At 42.4% G+C, this 21,951-nt stretch overlaps 1 protein-coding gene across 1 annotated transcript in view; it reads left to right on the plus strand.

The window, feature by feature from the left end:
- Positions 1–21,951, plus strand: part of LOC120943645 (ubiquitin carboxyl-terminal hydrolase 22-A-like) — a 105,505-nt gene that overhangs the window by 42,606 nt on the left and 40,948 nt on the right. The window contains 1 exon segment of the mRNA XM_040357050.1: positions 17,534–17,635. Within this exon segment, the coding sequence (XP_040212984.1) occupies positions 17,534–17,635 (102 nt within the window).

A 21,951-nucleotide genomic window follows, 5' to 3' on the forward strand; every position in this document is an offset into this window, starting at 1 on the left:
TACACTGGTGTAGTTGGTCCTGGGTTCCTCCTAGTACACAATAATGCCCAGTCTCATGTGGCAAGAGTATGTAGACAGTTCCTGGAGGATGAATGCATTGATACCATTGAATGGGCTCCACCCTCACCTGACCTTGAACTAAATCCAATAGAAAACCTCTGGGGCATTATATTTCGGTCTGATACCACCAGGTTGCACCTCAGTCTGTTCGGGGTGTGTGCAATTTATAAATATAATTTTTTATATATATATATATATATATATATATATATATATATATATATATATATATATATATATATATATATATATATATATATATATATATATATATATATATATATATATATATATATATATATATATATATATTCTGCATAAATTGAATAGAACCTTTGTTCAGCTCATTGCATAAAAGTAAGGTCGCTAAATGTACAGTTGTGCTCAAAGTTTACATACCCTAGCAGAATTTTTATGCTTTCTTGGCCATTTTTCAAAGAATATGAATGGTACAACAAACTTTTTTCACTCATTGTTTGATAATAAATGGCTTCAGCCAAATACAATCGACTGTTTAGAGCCGGTTCACACTGGGGCGACTTGGGATCCGACTTGAAGTCACCTCAAGTCGTCCCTAGTCGCGCTGTCGAGGAAAAACAATGCAAGTGAATGGGAGCGGTGTTAATACACACGACTCGAGTCGCTCCGACTTCAAAAGAAGTTCCTGTACTACTTCAATCCGACTTGTAGGCGATTTGTATCCATTGATTTCAATGGAAGTCACCTCCAAGTCTGATCACTGTCTTAACTGAAGCGACTTTCCAGGAAAATAACATACATTTCTCAGGCAAACCTCTCCCTCCCCCTCCCTCCCCTGGAGCTGATTGTTTGGCCACTGGAAAGTCTCCTGTCCTGGAGACGACTTCAAGTCGTGTTGTAAATGGCCCCAGATCGCCCTGTGGTTCATGTTCAAGTCGTGTCGGAGTCGCCTCTGAAAGTCGCGCTGGAAGTCGTGTCGCCCTAGTGTGAACCGACTCTGACTCTTTTTAAATCCAAATGACCCTGATCAACAATTTACATACCCTGGTAATTTTGACCTGATAACATGCACACAAGTTGACACAAAGGGGTTTGAATGGCTATTAAAGGTAACTATCCTCACCTGTTTGCTTGTAATTTAGTGTGTGTACAAAAGGTCAATGAGTTTCTGGATTCCTGACAGTCCCTTGCATTTTTCATCCATTGCTGCACTGATGTTTCTGGATTCTGATTCTTGGGGGGGGGGGGGGGGGACAAAAGCATTGTCTGTAGGAAAAGTTGGTTGAACTGTATAAAACGGGAAAAGGATATAAAAAGATATCCAAGGAATTGAGACTGCCAATCAGCAGTGTTCAAACTCTAATCAAGAAGTGGAAAATTGAGAAGTTGAAACCAAACAACTCTTGGGTAGACCAACGAAAATTTCAGCCACAACTGCCTAAAAAATTGTTCGGGATGCAAAGAAAAACCCACAAATAACTTCAGGTGAAATACAGGACTCTCTGAAAACGTGGTGTGGCTGTTTCAAGATGCACAATAAGGAGGCACTTGAAGAAAGATGGGCTGCATGGTCAAGTCACCAAAAAGCCATTACTACGCAAATGCCACATTGTATCCTGCTTACAATACGCCAAACACCACAGAGACAAGCCTCAAACCTTGTGAAGAGACCAAAATTTGGCTTTTTGACCACGACCATAAATGCTACATTTTGTAAAGGAATCATTAAGGGCCATGATGAAAGGTACACCATTCCTACTGTGAAACGCCCAAGGTGGATCGCTGATGTGTGAGCTACAAAGGCACAATCAATTTTGGACAAAATTGATGCCAAGATTGATGCCAAGATGAATGCAGTATGTCCTCAATTACTGGAGGAACCTTTGCATTCATCAGTCAGGAAGCTGTGCATGGGACGTACTTGGACGTTCCAACATGACAATGATACAAAACATGGCCAAGTCAACCTGTCATTGGCTACAGCAGAATAAAGTGAAGGTTCTGCAGTGGCCATCTCAGTCTCCTGACCTCCATATCATTGAGCCACTCTGGGGAGATCTCAAACCTGCAGTTCATGCAAGACAGTCCAAGGCTTTTTGCCAGGAGGAATTGGCAGCTTTACCACCTGAAAAGATAAAGAACCTCATACACAAATGCTACAAAAGACTTCAAGCTGTCATTGATGTTAAAGGGGGCAATACACGGTATCAAGAACGGGGGTATGTAAACTTTTGATCAGGGTCATTTTGGCTAGTTTCTGTTATGATTTAACCACTTCCCTACCGAGTCATTGTGAAATGATGTCTGTGCGAATCTTTCCTCCAGAGTGGACGTCATAGGATGTCCTTGCATTCCCGGGCGGCTAGGGGGCGGGCAGGCGCGCGCCCCCGCCGCATTTCTCAGGACCCGCTGCCCGACGTCCACGATTGCCCACAATCCTGGCAGGACCATGCATCTCTGTGTGTTTGTAAACACTCCGGATCCATGTCCTGTCAGCGGTGAGGAGACCGATGTGTGTTCCCAGTACTGAGGAACACACACCGATCTCCTCCCCTTGTGAGTCACCCTACAGTTGGAACACACTTTAGGGAACATATTTAACCCCTTCAGCGCCCCTAGTGTTAACCCCTTCCCTGCCAGCCACATTTACACAGTAATCAGTGCAGTTTTATAGCACTAATCGCTGTATAAATGTGAATGGTCCCAAAATGTGTCAAGTTTTCGATTTATGTCCGCCGCAATGTCACGGTCACAATAAAAATTGCAGATCGCCACCATTACTAGTAAAAAAAAATTAAATTAAATAAATGCCGTAATTCTATTCCCTATTTTGTAGATGCTAGAACTTTTGCAAAAACCGATCAAATACGCTTTATTTTTATTTTATTTTTTGCCAAAAATATGTAGAATACGTATCGGTCTAAACTGAGAAACTTTTTTTTTTTTTTATTAGATTTATTACATCAAAAAGTAAAAGATATTGTGTATTTTTCAAAATTGTCGCTCTTTTGTTTATAGCGCAAAAAATAAAAACCGCAGAGGTGATCAAAAAGCTCTATTTGTAGGAAAAAGGCATCAATTTTGTTTGGGAGCCACGTCGCACGACCGCGCAATTGTCATTTAAAGTGCGACGGCGCTGAAAACTAAAAATTGGTCTGGGCAGGAAGGGGGTGAAAATGCCCTGTATGGAAGTGGTTAAAGAGTAAACACAGTTGATGATGAATGGCTTTAGCCAAACACTAAGCATGAGTGAAAAGTTTTGTTAACCACTTCCCACCCACCTGACAAACTTTTTACGGCCGCAATGTGGCTTTTAATTGCCGGGAGGCCGTCTATATACGGCCTCCAGCCACTGGGGGAGCGCATGCCCGCCGCGTCACTCAGGTGCCGATGCGCGTGCCTGGCGTGTGCGATGTCCGCCAGGCTCCCGCGATCGGCAGTCAGACAGGGATCTCTGTGTTAACGCAGAGATCCACGTCCTGTCAGGGAGAGGAGACGATGGTGTGTCCCTTGTATTTAGGGATAACCATCGGTCACCTCCCCCCACAGTAAGAATCACCTAGCAGGGCACACATTAACCCCTTCCTCACCCCCTAGTGTTAACCCCTTCGTGCCAGTCACATTTATACAGTAATCAGTGCATATTTATAGCACTGTTCGCTGTATAAATGTGAATGGTCCCAAAAATGTGTCAAGTGTCCGCCGTAATATCGCAGTCCTGACAAAAATCACAGATTGCCGGCATTACTAGTAAAAAAATAAATAAAAGATAAGTTGTCATTCTATCCCCTATTTTGTAGGTGCTATAACGATTTATGAGCACAACTGTAACTAGATTACAAAATCTAAAGTTTTACTCAAATTAGTTGATGCAGAAATGAATACATCCCACAGTAAAAACTACTACCTCTAGTATTTTGTATGACCATTATTTGTATACGTATACAGACATCACCAAGTCGTGGAATAAACAAGTTGGTGACATATTGCAACATCTTTTTTCAATTTTTCAAGAACTTTTAGGGCCTGGATGCTGGATGGAGAGTGATGCTCAACTTGTCTCCTCAGAATTCCCCATAGGTTTTCCATTGGGTTTAAATCAAGAGACCTACTTGGCCACTGATTCACTTTTCACCCTGTTATTCTTCAGAAATGCAACAGTGGCCTTAGATGTGTGTTTTGGATCATTGTCATGTTGGAAAAGTGCACAATGACCAGACACCAAGTGATGATGGCATCTTCTTTCAATATAGAGCAGTACATCTGTGAATTCATGATGCCATTAATGAAATGCAGCACTTATGCAACCCCCACAGAAGGACACTACCTCCACTGTAGACACCATGCATTTTTTTTTGTTGTACTCCCCACCTTTGCAAAGCCAGTAGTTCCAAGAACATTTATCTTGGTCTCATCACTCTAGCGTACATAGTCCTAGTCTTCTTTTTTTTTTTTTTAGCATGGGCCCTGGCAAATTTCTAGGTGGCTTCCTTCTTGGACAACAACCATGCATGCCATTCCTCTGCAGTGTACGCTGTATTGTCACAGGAAACAACCCCCCCCCCCCCCCCGTCAGGCTTTCTACTTTAGCCAACTGCAGTGAACTTGCATGGGGATTTTTTTTTTTTTTTCCCTTCAATCCTTATCACACTCCTGTCAAGGTGTTAATGTCCATGGACAGTCTGGTTGACTGTGTGATATTGTTGCATTTCCAGCTTTATTAAATTTTTTTTTTTTATCACTTTTTGCTTAAAAATTTTGATATTTAAAGCTTTGCTAATCTTGTAGCCTTCACCTTTCTTGTGTAAAGAAATTTTATTTATTTTCTTTCTCAGGCCTTGTGGCATTTCTCTTCCATGTGGTGCCATTGCTGACACCATGAAATGGGGAGAGGTTTTCTTTAACCACTTCTACACCGAAGGACATCATGTGATTTTGTGCGGTGATGTCTGAATGATGCCTGAAGCTACAGACATCATTCAGATATCATTGTTTTCTGCCGGCAATTCTGTGCACGATAAGAACGTTCATAGCAGCAGTTCCGCTGCTTGATTGTTCTCGTAGGCTGTGGGAGGGGGCGTTCCCCTCCCGCCGGCAACCGGTGCTTCTCCGGTGCCTTCCGAGGGCCCTGACAACGAACCGGCCGGCGCTGGCTCACGATGATGGAGATTTCAGCAGTCATCTCTGACAATCGGAGGCCCGGGCGCGGTGTGACGTCATGCCCGGGTACCCGAAAGTAAGCAAAGCCACAATCGCGGCTGTCTGCATGAGATCGGGGAAAAAAAATTCACCAACCTCATGCTTTCCAGCCTGGAGGAGATGTGGGTTATTAACCCCACATCTCTCCATAAAGAGAACCTGTCACAATATATTCCTATTACAAGGGATGTTTACATTCCTTGTAATTGGAATAAAAATGATCAAAAAAATTAATAAAAAAAATTAAAATAAAAAATATAATAAAAATGTTAAACTCCCTTGTCCTCAGTAGCTCGTGCTCAGAAGCGAACACTCATGCAAGTCCCGCCCACATATGTAAACGCTGTTCAAACCCCACATGTGAGGTATTGTTGCGTGCGTTGGAGCGTGTGCAACAATTCTAGCACTAACCCGAAAATGGTAACCTGTAAAAAAAAATTAAAGCATCGCCTATGGAGATTTTCAAGTACCGAAGTTTTGCGCCATTCCATGAGTGTGCGCAATTTTTAAAGCGTGACATGTTGGGTATCCATTTACTTGGCGTAACATCTTTCACATTATACAAAGCAATTGGGCTAACTGTTCGTGAAACTTTTTTTTTTTTTTTTGCTCTATAAACCAACAATCCTTGAAAACAAACAGTTTAACTTTTTGCTATACAGTGGGTACGGAAAGTATTTAGACCCCCTTAAATGTCACTTTGTTATATTGCAGCTATTTGCTAAAATCATTTAAGTTCATTTTTTCCTCATTCATGTACACACAGCACCCTATACTGACAGATAAACACAGAATTGTTGACATTTTTGCAGATTTATTAAAAAAGCAAAACTGAAATAGCATATGGTCCTGAGTATTCAGACCCTTTTCTCAGTATTTAGTAGAAGCACCATTTTGATCTAATACAGCCATGGGTCTTTTTGGGAAAGATGCAACACTTTTTTCACACCTGGATTTGGGGATCCTCTGCCATTATTCCTCCTTGCAGATCCTCTCCAGTTCTGTCAGGTTGGATGGTAAATGTTGGTGGACAGCCCTTTTGGGTCTCTCCAGAGATGCTCAATTGGGTTTAAGTCAGGGCTCTGGCTGGGCCATTCAAGAACAGTCGGTTGTTGTGAAGCCACTCCTTTGTTATTTTATCTGTGTGCTTAGAGATATGGTCTTGTTAGAAGGTAAACCATCGGCTCAGTCTGAGGTCCTGAGCACTCTGGAAAAGGTTTTCGTCCAGGATATCCCTGTACTTGGCCACATTCATCTTTCCCTCAATTGCAACCAGTCGTCCTGTCCCTGCAGCTAAAAAAAAAACACCCCCACAGCATGATGCTGCCACCACCATGCTGCACTGTTGGGACTGTATTGGACAGGTGATGAGCAGTGTCTGGTTTTTGCCACACATACTGCTTAGAATTAAGGCCAAACAGTTCTATCTTGGTCTCATAAGACCAAAGAATCTTATTTCTCACCATTTTGGAGTCCTTCAGGTTTTTTTTTTTTTTTTTTAAGCAAACTCCATGCGGGCTTTCATGTGTCTTGCACTGAGGAGAGGCTTCCGTCAGGCCACTCTGCCATAAAGCCCCGACTGGTAGAGGGCTGCAGTGATAGGATGGTTTGTCAGGGCCCAGTGTGTCAGTAAGTCATCCAGATTGGCAAAGACTTGTTTTTTTTTTTTTTTTTGTGCCTGTACATCTTGGAAATAAACTTTTTGTAAGTAAAGTGCATGTGTGTTTTCACCATACCCACTGTGCCTATTGCATGTGTGCGCACCCCTCTGCTGAGTTAATCCTTTACAGTAGTAGTCAAGCCTTAGCATTTTTTAGCAATTCAGTAAAATACTTTTCCCTGTAAACGATTTGTACAAATGCTTACTCCAGTGCTTGCAGTTTACAATTTTCAGTGCTCTTGCGATGCTTCCCTGAACTTCGTGACTTCACAAGAAAGATTTAACTGACCGTGCAGTTTCCAGTCAGACTGTTAAGCTGGCCGGCCATAGATTCATTGAAAATCAGTCGGTTCAGCAAGGACTGGCCAAATCTTGATACATCTATGGCTGTTCCTGCTCAAGAAAAGTTGATCTAATGAAATTTCTCTTGAATGACAATGTTGGGAAAATTTGTCATCCATTTAGGGCTGCAGCACTGATCAGTGTATTCGTACATTGGAGGAGTCTTTTTACCAAAACGCAATAAAACAGATCGGTGCTGGCTGATCGCGAAAAAAAGGATCAATCTATGGCCAGTCTTAGTTTGGTTAAGGAGGGAGCAGGGGCGGGCCTTGCTGTCCTAGGCTACAGGGCTGTGTATTTCAATTAATGCACACATTGTAGGGAGACATAACTCTAGCCCCTGCATGCAAGAACAAGGAGTCACCCTGAAACAGGAATCCTGAAGCATCAGTCATGGCATCGGCTTAAACTGAGTCAAAAGATGAAGCCGCAGTGATTAAAGTGGTTGTAAAGTCAGATTACTGACAGACCCTCTGTTCTACTAAGCCACCTTACACTGTATACATGTTTGTGTAAAATTGTGCCTGTAAATGCCTAATTTCTGATCATGTGACCCAGCTGCTCTCCTCCCCTAAACTAAGGGCAACAGTGAGAGGCCAAGATCCCCCCCCCCCCGATGTCAGCAATGAGGTCACATGATCAATGTGCTCAGCCCTTCCCACTGTAGCCCTTAGCTTGGGAGAGGAGAGCAGCTGGAGGTCATGTGACTGGCCAGAAATAAGGTATTTACAGGCACAATTTTACACAAACATGTACACAGTTAAGGCTTAGTAGAACAGAGGGGGCTGGCTGTTATCTTTAACTTTACTGCCAGCTACTAATGGTGGCAGGGGGCTGAGGAGATTGCTCTCACGCACAGGAGCTGGCGGGGAGAAGCAGGATGATGGAGGCGTGTAACCTGACATGATACCCATGGGTCAGCAGCCATGATTAGTGGACAGCACACTAAAGGACATGGGAACAGGCAGAATCTCAGGTGTTGTGTTTTTTTTTTTTACAGCATAGAGAGATGGATTAGACAGCACAAACACACTGCTGTCTAACCTGCTATAAGGGAGCAGGATCTTCACCTTTTTTGGGGTTACAACCATTAAGGCACCTTTCACACGGGGCAGGGGAGGTGCAGTGGCGGTATAGCGCACGTTTTTTAACGCTGCTATACCGTCGTATTTTCGGCCACTAGAGGTGCGGTTTTAACCCCCTGCTAGCGGGCAAAAAGGGTTAATACCGCCCGCAATGCGCCTCTTACAGCGGTTTACCATTGATTTCAATGGGAAGGAGCGGTAAACACCCCGCTCCTATACCGCTCCAAAGATGCAGCTAGCAGGACTTTTTTTGGATCGGTCCTGCTAGCTCACTGCTTCAGTGTGAAAGCCTGAAGGCTTTCACGCTGAAGACTGCAGGGTGCAATTTTTTTCAGGTGGTATAGCAGCGATATATTTAGCGCTAAACCGTCTGAAAAACGTGTCTGTGAAAGGGTTAACTGCTGAAAGTACTTTAAAAGACCTTGGTTTTAATATCACTTTAAACATCCTTAAGATCAGATGCTACAGTTTTAAGCTGTGCTTTTCAGCCACTAGCGTGGTATTTTTAACCCCCACTAGCACCTGAAGAGGGGGTCAAAAGCACCCGTGTGGCGGTGCTTCTGAAATGCTTTTTAGGAGCCCAAAGATGCTGCTTGCCAGACTTTTCGTAAGCCGGCTGGATCCAAGCTCTGTATGTGTGCTAGCCACTGTTGCTCTTACAGGCTCCTAGCAATTTACAATCGAGAAATAACATGGAAGAACTCCTGGCTTTGCAGTGTTTAAAACTTAAAATCATCTTGACTTTCAGTTCAGACACGGCTTGACCAGTTTTGTCTGACTTTCTCTTGAAGCATGCTTTTTAGAAAGTCAGTGCAGCTAGTCGGTGTCCCTAATCACTTGCTTCACCAGTACAGTGTCGCTGATCACCACCGCTTGGCGCAGAAAGGTTCACATACTGTTTGTAGTATTTCCATACTCGGGAGAAGTAGTAAAATGTGTTTTGGGGTGTATTGAAGTATATCAATGCTGTGTGTTGGAAATACCTTTTGATAAATTACAGCTTTAAGATTTTTATTTATTTTAAATCACAATCTGTGGAATAAGTATGATTCAAAAGGCTCGTATTCCTCCAATTAAATATTCTGGAAGGTGAAATTTGCAAAATATGTTAATTTTGCAGGTGTTTTCTCCTATCCTGGCACTTCAGGGCCTCAAGTGTGATAGTCCAGGAAATGGGATGCATTATCCAGGGCTGTGGAGTCGGAGTCGGGGGAAATTTTGGGTACCTGGAGTCGGCAAACAATGCACCGACTCCTACTAAATTTAGATTGGAATTTAAAAAAAAATTCCAACAGGAGTTTTATAAAGCACTAAAAGAAGTTGAAAAGTATGATCGCTCATCAAAACTTACTGTTGAAGAAGCCATCCTTGTTTATCCAGAGATCGTTCGTGATGTGGCCAGAATAGTTACTGCAATGCCACCCACCCAAGTCGGTGTCGAAAGATTATTTTCAGCCCTAAAAATAATAGTCTGACTTAAGAGCCTCTATGAAAGAGGATCTGGCAGAGGCAATTATCTTCCTTAGAACTCTACATTGAATTGATTTGCATTTGCTAAGCCTATAACTACATTTCAAGATTAATATAAACCATTTCTAGGTTTTACAGATTTTGTTTTTGGTTCATTATAGATAAGCTTTGTTTTTGTTCTAAAACAACCAAATAATGTGGTTTGTATTTTTGAACTGGTAAAGATCCTGTTCCTGATGTTTATGCCTGCTGCTACTATCCAGCCACTTGATTGATTTAATATTTTTTTTTTTTTTAAAACTTTGTTTTCATTGTGTTTGTCTTTTGCTTAAACTGTGCAATACAGTAGACTGTTGGCTTCCCAGCCAGTAGTCCTGTGGTAGTAGGTTGCGTTTCTTTCCCTCAAGGAATGTATAAAATACATTTGCATATTAATACAGAGGAGTCGGAGTCGGAAGTACATAAAACTGAGGAGTCGGAACATTTATCTACCGACTCCACAGCCCTGGCATTATCTATGCCCCTTGAAAACCTGAAGGTGCTTTTGGGACCTTCTATTCATCTAGGCAGATAAAAGCGTAACGTGTGGTAGCCCCATACATGGCAGATGGAAAATAATGTGTTTTGTGGTGTAATTGTACAGTGCCTTGCGTAAGTATTCGGCCCCCTTGAACTTTGCGACCTTTTGCCACATTTTAGGCTTCAAACATAAAGATATAAAACTGTAATTTTTTTTGGAAGAATCAACAAGTGGGACGCAATCATGAAGTGTAACAAAATTTATTGGATATTTCAAACTTTTTAAAAAAATAAACTGAAAAATTGGGCGTGCAAAATTATTCAACCCCTTTACTTTCAGTGCAGCAAACTCTCTCCAGAAGTTCAGTGAGGATCTCTGAATGATCCAATGTTGACCTAAATGACTAATGATGATAAATTTAATCCACTTGTGTGTAATCAAGTCTCTGTATAAATGCACCTGCACTGTGATAGTCTCGGAGGTCCGTTTTAAAGCGCAGAGATCATCATGAAGAACAAGGAACACACCAGGCAGGTCCGAGATACTGTTGTGGAGAAGTTTAAAGCCGGATTTGGATACAAAAAGATTTCCCAAGCTTTAAACATCCCAAGGAGCACTGTGCAAGCGATAATATTGAAATGGAAGGAGTATCAGACCACTGCAAATCTACGAAGACCTGGCCGTTCCTCTAAACTTTCAGCTCATACAAGGAGAAGACTGATCAGAGATGCAGCCAAGAGGCCCATGATCACTCTGGATGAACTGCAGAGATCTACAGCTGAGGTGGGAGACTGTGTCCATAGGACAACAATCAGTCGTATACTGCACAAATCTGGCCTTTATGGAAGAGTGGCAAGAAGAAAGACATTTCTTAAAGATATCCATAAAAAGTGTTGTTTAAAGTTTGCCACAAGCCACCTGGGAGACACACCAAACATGTGGAAGAAGGTGCTCTGGTCAGATGAAACCAAAATCGAACTTTTTGGCAACAATGCAAAACGTTATGTTTGGCGTAAAAGCAACACAGCTCATCACCCTGAACACACCATCCCCACTGTCAAACATGGTGGTGGCAGCATCATGGTTTGGGCCTGCTTTTCTTCAGCAGGGACAGGGAAGATGGTTAAAATTGAAGGGAAGATGGATGGAGCCAAATACAGGACCATTCTGGAAGAAAACCTGATGGAGTCTGCAAAAAGACCTGAGACTGGGACGGAGATTTGTCTTCCAACAAGACAATGATCCAAAACATAAAGCAAAATCTACAATGGAATGGTTCACAAATAAACATATCCAGGTGTTAGAATGGCCAAGTCAAAGTCCAGACCTGAATCCAAATCAAGAATCTGAACAGCAGTTTTCAGTTCTTTCCACAAAAGCTCTCCATCCAACCTTACTGAGCTCGAGCTGTTTTGCAAGGAGGAATGGGCAAAAATTTCAGTCTCTCGATGTGCAAAACTGATAGAGACATACCCCAAGCGACTTACAGCTGTAATCGCAGCAAAAGGTGGCGCTACAAAGTAGGGGTGCAACGGATCAAAAAACTATCGGATCGATCCTCGGATCAGGAGTCACGGATCGGATCATTTTCGGATCGGCGCAAAAAAAAAAAATGTGTGTGTGTATGTATGTATGTATGTGTATATATGTATGTGTGTGTGTATATATATATATATATATATATATATATATATATATATATATATATATATATATATATATATATATATATATATATATATATATATATATATATATATATATATATAATTATATAGCTGTAAAAACATCAAGATTGTACTTTTAACAAGTCCCAAACAGCCTCACCTGCTTCCTCTTTAATCCACCCCTGAAATGTGCTCTCCCCCCCCCCCCCCCCCCTCCTCTCACACTAGTGCTTCTCTGCTAATATTCCCTCTCCATGTCGGCTTGCCAGAGCCCAGTGCACAGCGTGACACGCCTCCCCGGGGAGGCGTGTCACGCTGGGCTCTGGCAAGCAGACTGGGTGGAGCAAGATCGCTCCGGAGCTAGGCCGAAGCTGGGGACTTTCCTAGGCCTAGGCTCCGGAGCGCTCCGCGGATCGCGGGGTGTGCCGATCCGAACGGGGTGGCCCGTTCGGATCACGGATCGGTGACGATCCGTTGCACCCCTACTACAAAGTATTAACTTAAAGGGGCTGAATAATTTTGCACGCCCATTTTTTCAGCTTTTTTATTTGTTAGTTTGAAATATCCAATACATTTTGTTCCACTTCATGATTGTGTCCCACTTGTTGATTCTTCAAAAAAAAAAAGTTTTATATCTTTTATGTTTGAAGCCTGAAATGTGGCAAAGTTCAAGGGGGCCAAATACTTTCGCAAGTCACTGTAAATGCATTCATCTGTGTGTGAGGAATAACTTAAAGGGGTTGTAAAGGTTCGTTTTTTTTTTTTCTAAATGGGTTCCTTTAAGCTAGAGCATTGTTGGTTCACTTGCCGTTTCCTTGATTTCCCTTCTAAATGTTTTTTTTTTTTCTTTTGTCTGAATTTCTCATTTCCTGTTTCTCCTCGGTAAGCTTTCCACCATCATCTGGCTGGGGGTTAGTCAGCCAGAACAGCTTACTGAGGAATTCAGACAAAGGAGAAAAAAAAAAAAACATTTAGAAGGGAAATGGAAATCAAAGGAAAAGGTAAGTGAACCAACAATGCACTAGCTTAAAGGAACCTATTTAGAAAATAAACAAACCTTTGCAACCCCTTTATAAGATGACAACTTTGTTTAAAAAATCTTTTGTGAAATAAAATTACTTTCCTTTTCCCAAACAATTGTGGCAACAATTACTACGTCAAAAATCTCACCATGCTTCTTACTAAATACCTTGAAGTGACTACTTTTTTTTTACAAATGGGTCATTTTGGGGAGGTTTTTTACTGTCCTTGCATTTTAGGGTCTCAAGAAATTAGATAGGCAGCCAGAACATCAGAGGTAAATGTCAAATGCATATACCATAGTTTTGAAGACTGTCATTTTCACACAAATATACATCACTTTTTTTTTTTTTTTTTTTTTAATGAAAAATGAAGCGGATTTTGGCCTACATTTATAAAAGAACGCAATCTCTATGTCTTAAAAAAAAAAAAAATCCTTTAACCACATCAGCCCCGGAAGGATTTACCCCCTTCCTGACCAGAGCACTTTGCATTTCGGCACTGCATCGTTTTAACTGACAATTGCGTGGTCATGCGACGTTGCACCCAAACAAAATGTATGCAATAAGTGTATATTGGTTTGCGCTAAAGTTATAGCTTCTAAAAAATAGGAGATAAAGAGGAAACGCACTCACATTGCCACATCTGTAAATGATTAGTGAAGATACAGAAAATAAAAATTGGTTAAAAAGGGAGTTCACCCGAATTTTTTTTTCCGGGTATGGTCTTCGGGACTGGGCGTTCCTATTTGATTGACAGGCTTCCGACGGTCGCATACATTGCGTCACGAGTAGCCGAAAGAAGCCGAACATCGGTGCGGCTCTATACGGTGCCTGAGCACCGACGTTCGGCTACTTTCGGAAAATCGTGGCGCGATTTATGCGACCGTCGGAAGCCTGTCAATCAAATAGGAACGCCCAGTCCCGCAGCCCATACCCAGAAGCGGCGGAGAAGATCGCTCTCTAAAATGGTAAGTACTGCTTCGATTTAAAAAAAAACTACCCGATTCCTCTTGACAAAATGAGCATCAATCTAATCTTAAAAATTAACTTTTCAGGTGAACCTCCACTTTAAAAAAAAAAAAACATGATACATGCTGTATAGTGAGCCCTATGCATCAGCGCGTTTTGCTGGTAAGCTTCGTCGGGACACATTCAGGGTTCATAGATTGCAGAGAAATTAAGAAACGGGTCTCCCTATCTTGCAGAAAAAGCAGCCGTGTTCAATAAAAGGTAGGGTAGTATCCAAACCCCTGAGATTGGGCTAGCTCCATTGGTCTCTTAAAAGGCTTAAAGAGAGCCAATAGCTCAAATAGTCAGAGGATCCTCATAGCATGGTCTAACACCAAGGATAATACAAACTTATGGCAGAGCAACAGGGGGTAATCATGTAATGAAGGCAAACGGCGATTTTTATTTTTTTATTGTGACTGACATTATGGGGGACGCATCGGACATATTTTGGGACCATTGTCATTTATACAGTGATCAGTGCTATAAAAATGCACTGATTACTGTGTAAATGACACTGGCAGGGAAGGGGTTAAACACTAGGGGGTGATGAAGGGGATAAGTGTCTCCTAGGGAGTGATTATAACTGTGGGGGGGCTGGGCTACAAGTGACACGATGGTTATCACTGCTCCCAATGACAGGGAGCAGTAGATCACTGTCTTGTCACTAGGCAGAACAGGGAAATGCCTTGTTTACATGGGCATCTTCCTGTTCTGCCACTCCGTGACACGATTGCGGGACCCCGGCGGAAGTCAAGCCCACGGTCACAGAGCTTGCGGCAGGTGCGCAGGCTACCAACGGCATGCACCCACACAGCGGCAAGTTCAAAGCTATGTACCTGTACGTTGCTTTGCGCAGCCATGCCATTCTGCCGACGTATATCTTCATTTACGGTCGGCAAGTGGTTAGTTTACTTGAGTAAAGTGTTGAGCGAGTAATTATTGGTCCAAAGGGGGTTTAAAGCGGACCTATTCCTGAAATTCTGATGTGATATCCCCTAACACTGATTAGAAAAAATATATATACCGTGTTTCCCCGAAAATAAGCCCGGTCTTATATTAATTATGCCAACAAAAGATACAGTAGGGCTTTTTTTCAGGGTAGGTCTTACTATGTAATGTCTTCTCTCCCCCCCTGCCTGTCAGGAATCCCCAGTGTGAACTGAGTTAAAATGCTTATAAAATCCTATAATCCACTCTATTACAGTAGTATATAATGTACAATGTGTGTGTTTCTGTAATATAATTGTGCCAAATACCTTTGTTATAGAGCCGCTCTCTGCTTCTGTTACCCGCCGGAGCTCTCTTATCCCGCAATTATATTACAGAAACACACACATTGTACATTATATACTACTATAATAGAGTGGATTATAGGATTTTACAAGCATTTTTAACTAGGGCTTATTTTCAGGATAGGGCTTATATTGCAGCCCTCCTGGAACATAACGCTAGGTCTTATTTTCAGGGTAGGTCTTATTTTTGGGGAAACAGGTTATTTCTGGAGTTGCCTTTTGTGCATCCACTACCTGATTTCCCTAAAATGGGCAACGAATGTCCCAATTGAAAGATTTGATGACAACGATAAATTAGATTTTGTTTTTTAGGTTCTTTGCTTTCGGTAATGGTGGTAAACATAAGAGGATGAATCTCCCCAAGGCCTGGTTTACACTGGTGCAACAGTCACATGACATGGGGTGAAGCTAGGAAGTGGCACCTGCGGAAATATGTGTGGGAAATGCTTTTTTTTTTTTTCTCCAATCCTAATCTTAAGGTTTTATTTTATTTATTTTTCCTCCAGAGTCCGTTGTTTCTCACTCCTTGATTCCTACAGCGTGCAACTTGGACAGTCCTGCCTGTCGGGCCACTTTGGTGTCTTTGGGACTTGAATTTGATCTGGACTGTCTTTGCAGAGGCTGCTTTTTGAACCAATTGGGAGATTGAGTTAGTCTCTTTTATCTCGGAAGGTGGCTTCTTTGGTTACTGTCACTTCACTAAGTGGAGTGTCAGAGTTGGCAGCTCTTTCATGCAAGGAGCCGGTCTTGGTCTTGCATCATAAGGTGATGTTGCGTCCTCATCCATTTTTGTCTAAAGTGGTTTCTAGTTCTCACTTGAATCGGCACATTGTCTTGCCTTTTGTTTTTCTCCTAATCTGCAGTTGGCAGGAGAGAGCGCTACATACTCGAGGTAGTGCGGGTGCTCAAGATCTACTTAAGTTGTAAGCACAGGTCAGGAATACTGGTTTATGCTTCCAGAAGAGCCCAGGAAGGGCAGGTAGAATCCAGGTCAAATATTTAGTGGTTCTGCCAGTTTATCATTGATGCCGATGGTTTAAAGGGCAAAATCCTATATTTTATTTTCTGGGGAGAGATTCTCTACCAGGTGTGGGAGTATCTTGGACCATCTATTAAGTGTCAGTGGCCCAGGTGTGCAAGACCAATATTTGGTCTTTGGTTTATACATCTACAGGATTTTTACCAGGTGAATTTCAACGTGGAGGATACTGCCTTGCAGCGTATTACAAATGGCAAAGTAGGTCCTTATCTGATAGCAGTTTCGATGATGGGGTTTCCCTCCCCTCAAAAATATTGCTTTAGGACGTCCCAAGTAGTTTTTAGAATAACCGGCTGTTTCCTATGATGTACGATAAAGAAAATGTGTTTTTTTTTTTTTTTTTTTCTGTCATGCTTACCTGTAAAATCCTTTTTCTTTTGCGTACATCACAGGACCCTCTTCTTCTTCTTCTTTTTTTTTTTTTTTTTTTTTTGGGGGGGGGGGGGGGTTCATTGCTTGCTACAAAACTTTGCCTCCTGTGTAGAAGGGGTTATATAGGGGAGGACTTCCTGTTTGATTTGATCTACCAGTGTCCATTCACCTATAGGTAGTTATTGTTATAATAATTATAACCGACTCTGTCCTATAATGTACTTAAAGGGGAGCTCCAGCCTTTGAGTTTTTGTTTAAACTTTTAATAAACACACTTACCTATCCACGGTCTAGCGACGCGGCCGCCCGGAGCCCTGCTCCCCCCTCGCCATGGGGAGAGTGCTTTGGGGCAGGGGTGGCTTTGACCCCCCCAACCCAAAGCGTTCTGTCCCCACGTTGTTGGGGACCAGGGTCTCCGCCGCTTTTTGTGTGGGGTTTTTTTTATTCTCTAAATGGAGTCCCATTCATAAATATCGCATGGAAGTCAGATTGATGTCAGACAGAACTTGCAGGGCAAAGTCGGATCGACAGTCACACGACTCATGTCGCACCAGTGTGAACAACACAGACAACAATAACGGATTTGATAATCCCTCTCCACTCTAAAACTAAAATAAATAAAAACTTACATTTTGGCTTTGTCATACTGTAACATGTTGGTCTTCAAGCGGTTTAATGCCAAGGAAGTACTTGTAAGAATGTGTGTGGTTTTATTTTTAAATGTACAAATGTATTTTTATATTTTGTACTTTTAATGACGGATACACTCATCTACGTTGCACTTCAAATTAAATTTTTGTACATGTTCACTCTAGGTGTTGGAGAAAAATATTCAACGTGGGAGCCAACAAAGAGGGAGCTAGAGCTGTTACGACATAACCCCAAAAGAAGGAAAATAACCACAAACTGCACCATAGGTAGGTACAGAATTGCACCTTCGCCCCACTCCCCTTTTTGCATTTTGGTGACTTGTAAACATAGGATATAAATATCTTTCATTGGTTTCTCACTTATTTATTTGCAGAGATTTGAATACATGTTACTTTTCGGTACATAGTGCTGGTATGGGTTTTGGTAAGTCTAAAAAACCCTGTTAAAAACAAAAAAAAAAACTGTACTATACTACCAAGCAGGGTATGCAGACAAAAAAAGTAATGGGTAAAAGGCCCTGCTGTTGCCAAATGAACTTTGAAACATATGGTACCAGCTGTACATTATTAAATTTAAACATTAATCATATGGTGTGCAGGCAACGTAAAGACCCTGAATTGTAGGCTTTTACTTTCAGGTGACTGGACACTGGCAAAGCTTTTGAGGACAGGCACGTTGGGCGTCTCTACTATAACCCTACCCCACTTTGCGAGTCCTCACATTTTAGCTTGTTTCCTAATGTGATGGACCTCTTCTCCTTCATGGAGACCTCACACTTGGCTCAACCACCTTTTTTATTTTTATTTTATCTTCAAATTTTTCAGTTTTTCACTACCATCTAATGCTACAAATAAAACTGCTTCCCTGTTTACACAGCCTGTAATACTGCTGCTTCAAACCCTGGATCCTGGCACTTGGTGCAACACAATTTTTAAGCTACAGGTTGCTAAAAAGGTCTAGGGCCCTGGTTCATCCTTGTAGAACCTAGTTCTTCGGACACCTTCGGGGGTGTTCCACTGACAGGCGAAGCCTGGACTTTATATACAGTGCAGCATCATAGATGGATAAGACCGGATCACCCTGTATGCTTTTGACTGTTATATAAAGGACGGGGTGATATTTAAATGGTATTAACTACAGTATAGGCTTGTCAAACTTTGCGCCAAAGCTTAACCATTCAGAACTTGGTCTCAGGTTGATGACCAAGTTTTGTACAAACCACAGGTAGCACACCTTACCCCCATTACAACCTACAGCCCTTATAAGGTACTCTGGCAGTTCCTCCCACCTTTTCACCATGAGGATTCCCTAAAGGATGGTCTACACCTAGGTTGTTTTTTTTTATTTTTTGTTCTCTGTACACGCTAGTCCTACATTCTGCAACCTACTCAGAGTATCCCACTAGGCTATGCTGGAGACCAGGCCAAAAGGAAACCATTCAAATATTTGCTAAAGAGTGATGAAGCCCCCCTTGCAGCAGAGCAGGAGCTGATTCGAACACTGCTTCAGGCACGCAACAAATGGCCTATTGGATAGAAGCAGGATTTTCAGCATCCGTGTCACAACTGACCACCTTAATACAGGCATCTTTTGCCCAGAGCTGAAAAACACCATTCCTCTTCTCCTCCTGTTTTTTCTACCGGAGTTAGATCCTGATATGTCTACCCTAGTCAAAGCAGACACCGAAGGGGGAGGAAGAAGACATTAAGGCAGTATTGGAGGAAGCTGTGGAAGATTTTTCTCCCTAGGTTGCCACTATTTAAGTGTGAGCTTCATGCAGTAGTATTGTGAACATGGAAAAACTCACTGCTGCCATCTGCAAAATCCTCCTATTCTCGCTGTGCTTCTTTTTGGTACAGAAACCTGCAAAAACCTTTAAAGCATTCCCTGTTCATGAACAGATAGAATGTGCAATCTGACTCCTAAGTTCTACCTATTGAATATGTTCCTTCCTTCAAGTGTTCTACAGATAGCCTGGACAGCTAATGCTGCCTGTAATAAAAAAACAAAAAAAAAGTGCTTCACACGTATGCTCTTACAAGGCAGACCCGTTTTTTGGAGTGGCACTTGACCAATTCATAGCAATGTCACAGAAGAGAAGGTTCTTCTCCACAGTGAAAGAACCCAAAACCCACTCACGAGGGATCCCCTGCCTCTTCATAACATGCAGAGCATCTAACCGCTCTATCCATGCTTCAACTTCACAACCTAAATTCTGCTCTTTCATACAGTGCAAGACTTGGGCCATAAAGCCCAGCAAGCCTTCCCCAAAGGAGGAGCACCGTCCCTTGTAAGGGATGTCGGTAACAGTCTGCCTCCCTCTGGGTCCCAGACCTGTGGGTTCAATCAGCAGTTTCAAAGGGGTACAAAATAGTTCAAAACTTTACCCTCACTACTTTCCTCTCCCAAATTGACCAATAAATGCCCAAGGAAAGTCCGATTTTCAGAATGCACTTAACCATCTCTTCCCCCCCCAGTACGGCACCAGACAAATTCAGTGGAATTTATTCAAATCTGAAGGAAAAAATTGAATAGTTCCACGCTAGGGACCAAAGAAAGATCCTAATAGCTGCTGTCTCCACATATACCAACCACCAAAAGGTACATGGCCAAAATGAAGTACAATAATGGGTAGTGGAATTGGCGCTGATAATGTGAAATGTGTTCTCATGTAACAGAATAAAGTAAGGCCTCTTTCACACGGACGGACCGCTCAGGTCCGCCTGCCAGATTTTTAGGCGGACCTGAACGGGCGGTCTATGGAGCCACGGATGTCAGCGGTGACATGCCCACTGATATCCGACCCGCTCCAATCCGCCAAAGTGTGATGAAGGAAAACCCTATTTTTTTCCATCAGTCATCGGATGACAACGGACTCTACGGTCTGTTGTCCAATCCCTTATAGGGAAGAGCGACGCTCTGACAGGTCGGTCCCTGCACGGTGTGCAGAGAAAGACCTGTCATCTACCTGCTCGGTGGGGATCGACTGAGCGATCCCCACTGAGCAAAGCGGAGACCGGACACGGACCGTGTGAAAAAGGCCTAATATATGCAAAAAACACACAAGCACTCACCAGGTAACTAGCCTCCCAAGTAACAATTGACTGATCTCCTTTGCTCCAGTGAGCTCATGAAGACAATGATGCCCATAGGATAACTCCGTAAAACACCACCTTATTTTTTTGGCGCAAGATGATGAGTAAACTTGCAGGAATCCAAACGCATACAGGTGTTGTGTACAAATACCAGGAAGTCCGGGTGGTGATGCATTCCACAGACAAAACCGGATGTCACATAGTAACGCAAATGGCTTTACCTTGCGCATTTCGGCACAAAAGTGTCATTGGAAGTGGCACTACACTGTTCCCATTTATCCACTTCCTCTGTGCTTTTAGCACTTTGCCGCGTCCTTCACTTCAAGTGTGTTGCACTGCTTTTTGGCTTATCCTCAACTCCCAGGGTATTCACAAAGGTCGTACACCTTTTTTCTTGCCCTTCTTAGAAATTGGTTATCCAGGTCACAGGCCTTCGACCCAGATACTCCAGGACTTTGATACATTTTAAGAAACTTGCTTTCCAGGCTTCTTTGCATGGAATTCTTGGGTCTGGTTCTACACAAATTCTAAGCAGTGATTTTTAATTCCATAAAAGGTTATCTTTTTCTACTTGATAAGCGACATCCCACAATAAGATTTTCCATGAGAGTTCTAGGCCTCATGGTGGTCTCTTAGACTGTACCATGTGCACAACTCCATTGAAGAACTTATTAATTTTCACAAAGTATGCACAATTTGCAAATACTCCAGAATGTTATGGAGTTTTATGAAGTGTGATCCGATTAATTGCAAAGTTCCTCTTTGCCATAAAAATAAAAAAACATCAACAAGGAAAACCTGTGTTACCAAAACCGCTATATATAATAGGAAAAAAAGGAATCCCCCAGGGTGGGGCTTTAACGGTAACAACTCATTGATTCAAAGGCGTAATAACAATAAAGTTTATACAAAAATATAAATGTTAAAAACAAAGTTCATAAGTAGGTGTCTGACTATTCCACAGGGGTTCGTTAAGGCCCTATGCGTTTCGAGACCTTGTCCCTTCATCAGGGGCCAGTGTCCATGTGGGGTCACACTGTATATAACATAAATTAAAATGTTTCAAAATATTGCAAGAATTTTCTTTATACATAACAGGAGAACCTTGAAATTGCATACTACATATATCATACCCATCACCATATGTATGAACTCATGGCAGAGCCGGCGGACGTCAGAGCAGTGGCACAAGAGGCCCCTTAAGGAGGAAAATAGGGGCACAGTGTCGGGCAGGAAACCTCCCTCGTTTCCTGCCCATGAAAATGAACTTCATCCTATAAAAAAACATTTCCACTGCATTTGTGAAGGTTTCAGGGTACCCAAGAAAGTCCAGAAAGCGCCAGGACCATACCCTACAGTTGCTTCAGCTGTGGGATCGTGGCATCACCAGTGCAGACCTTGCTCAGGAATAGCAGCAGGCAGGTGTGAGTGCATCTGCACGCAGTGAGGCAAAGACTTTTGGAGGATGGCTGTGTGTCCAAGAAGTG

Source organism: Rana temporaria, chromosome 6 (genome assembly GCF_905171775.1).
Source record: "Rana temporaria chromosome 6, aRanTem1.1, whole genome shotgun sequence".
NCBI classification, from domain to species: domain Eukaryota; kingdom Metazoa; phylum Chordata; class Amphibia; order Anura; family Ranidae; genus Rana; species Rana temporaria.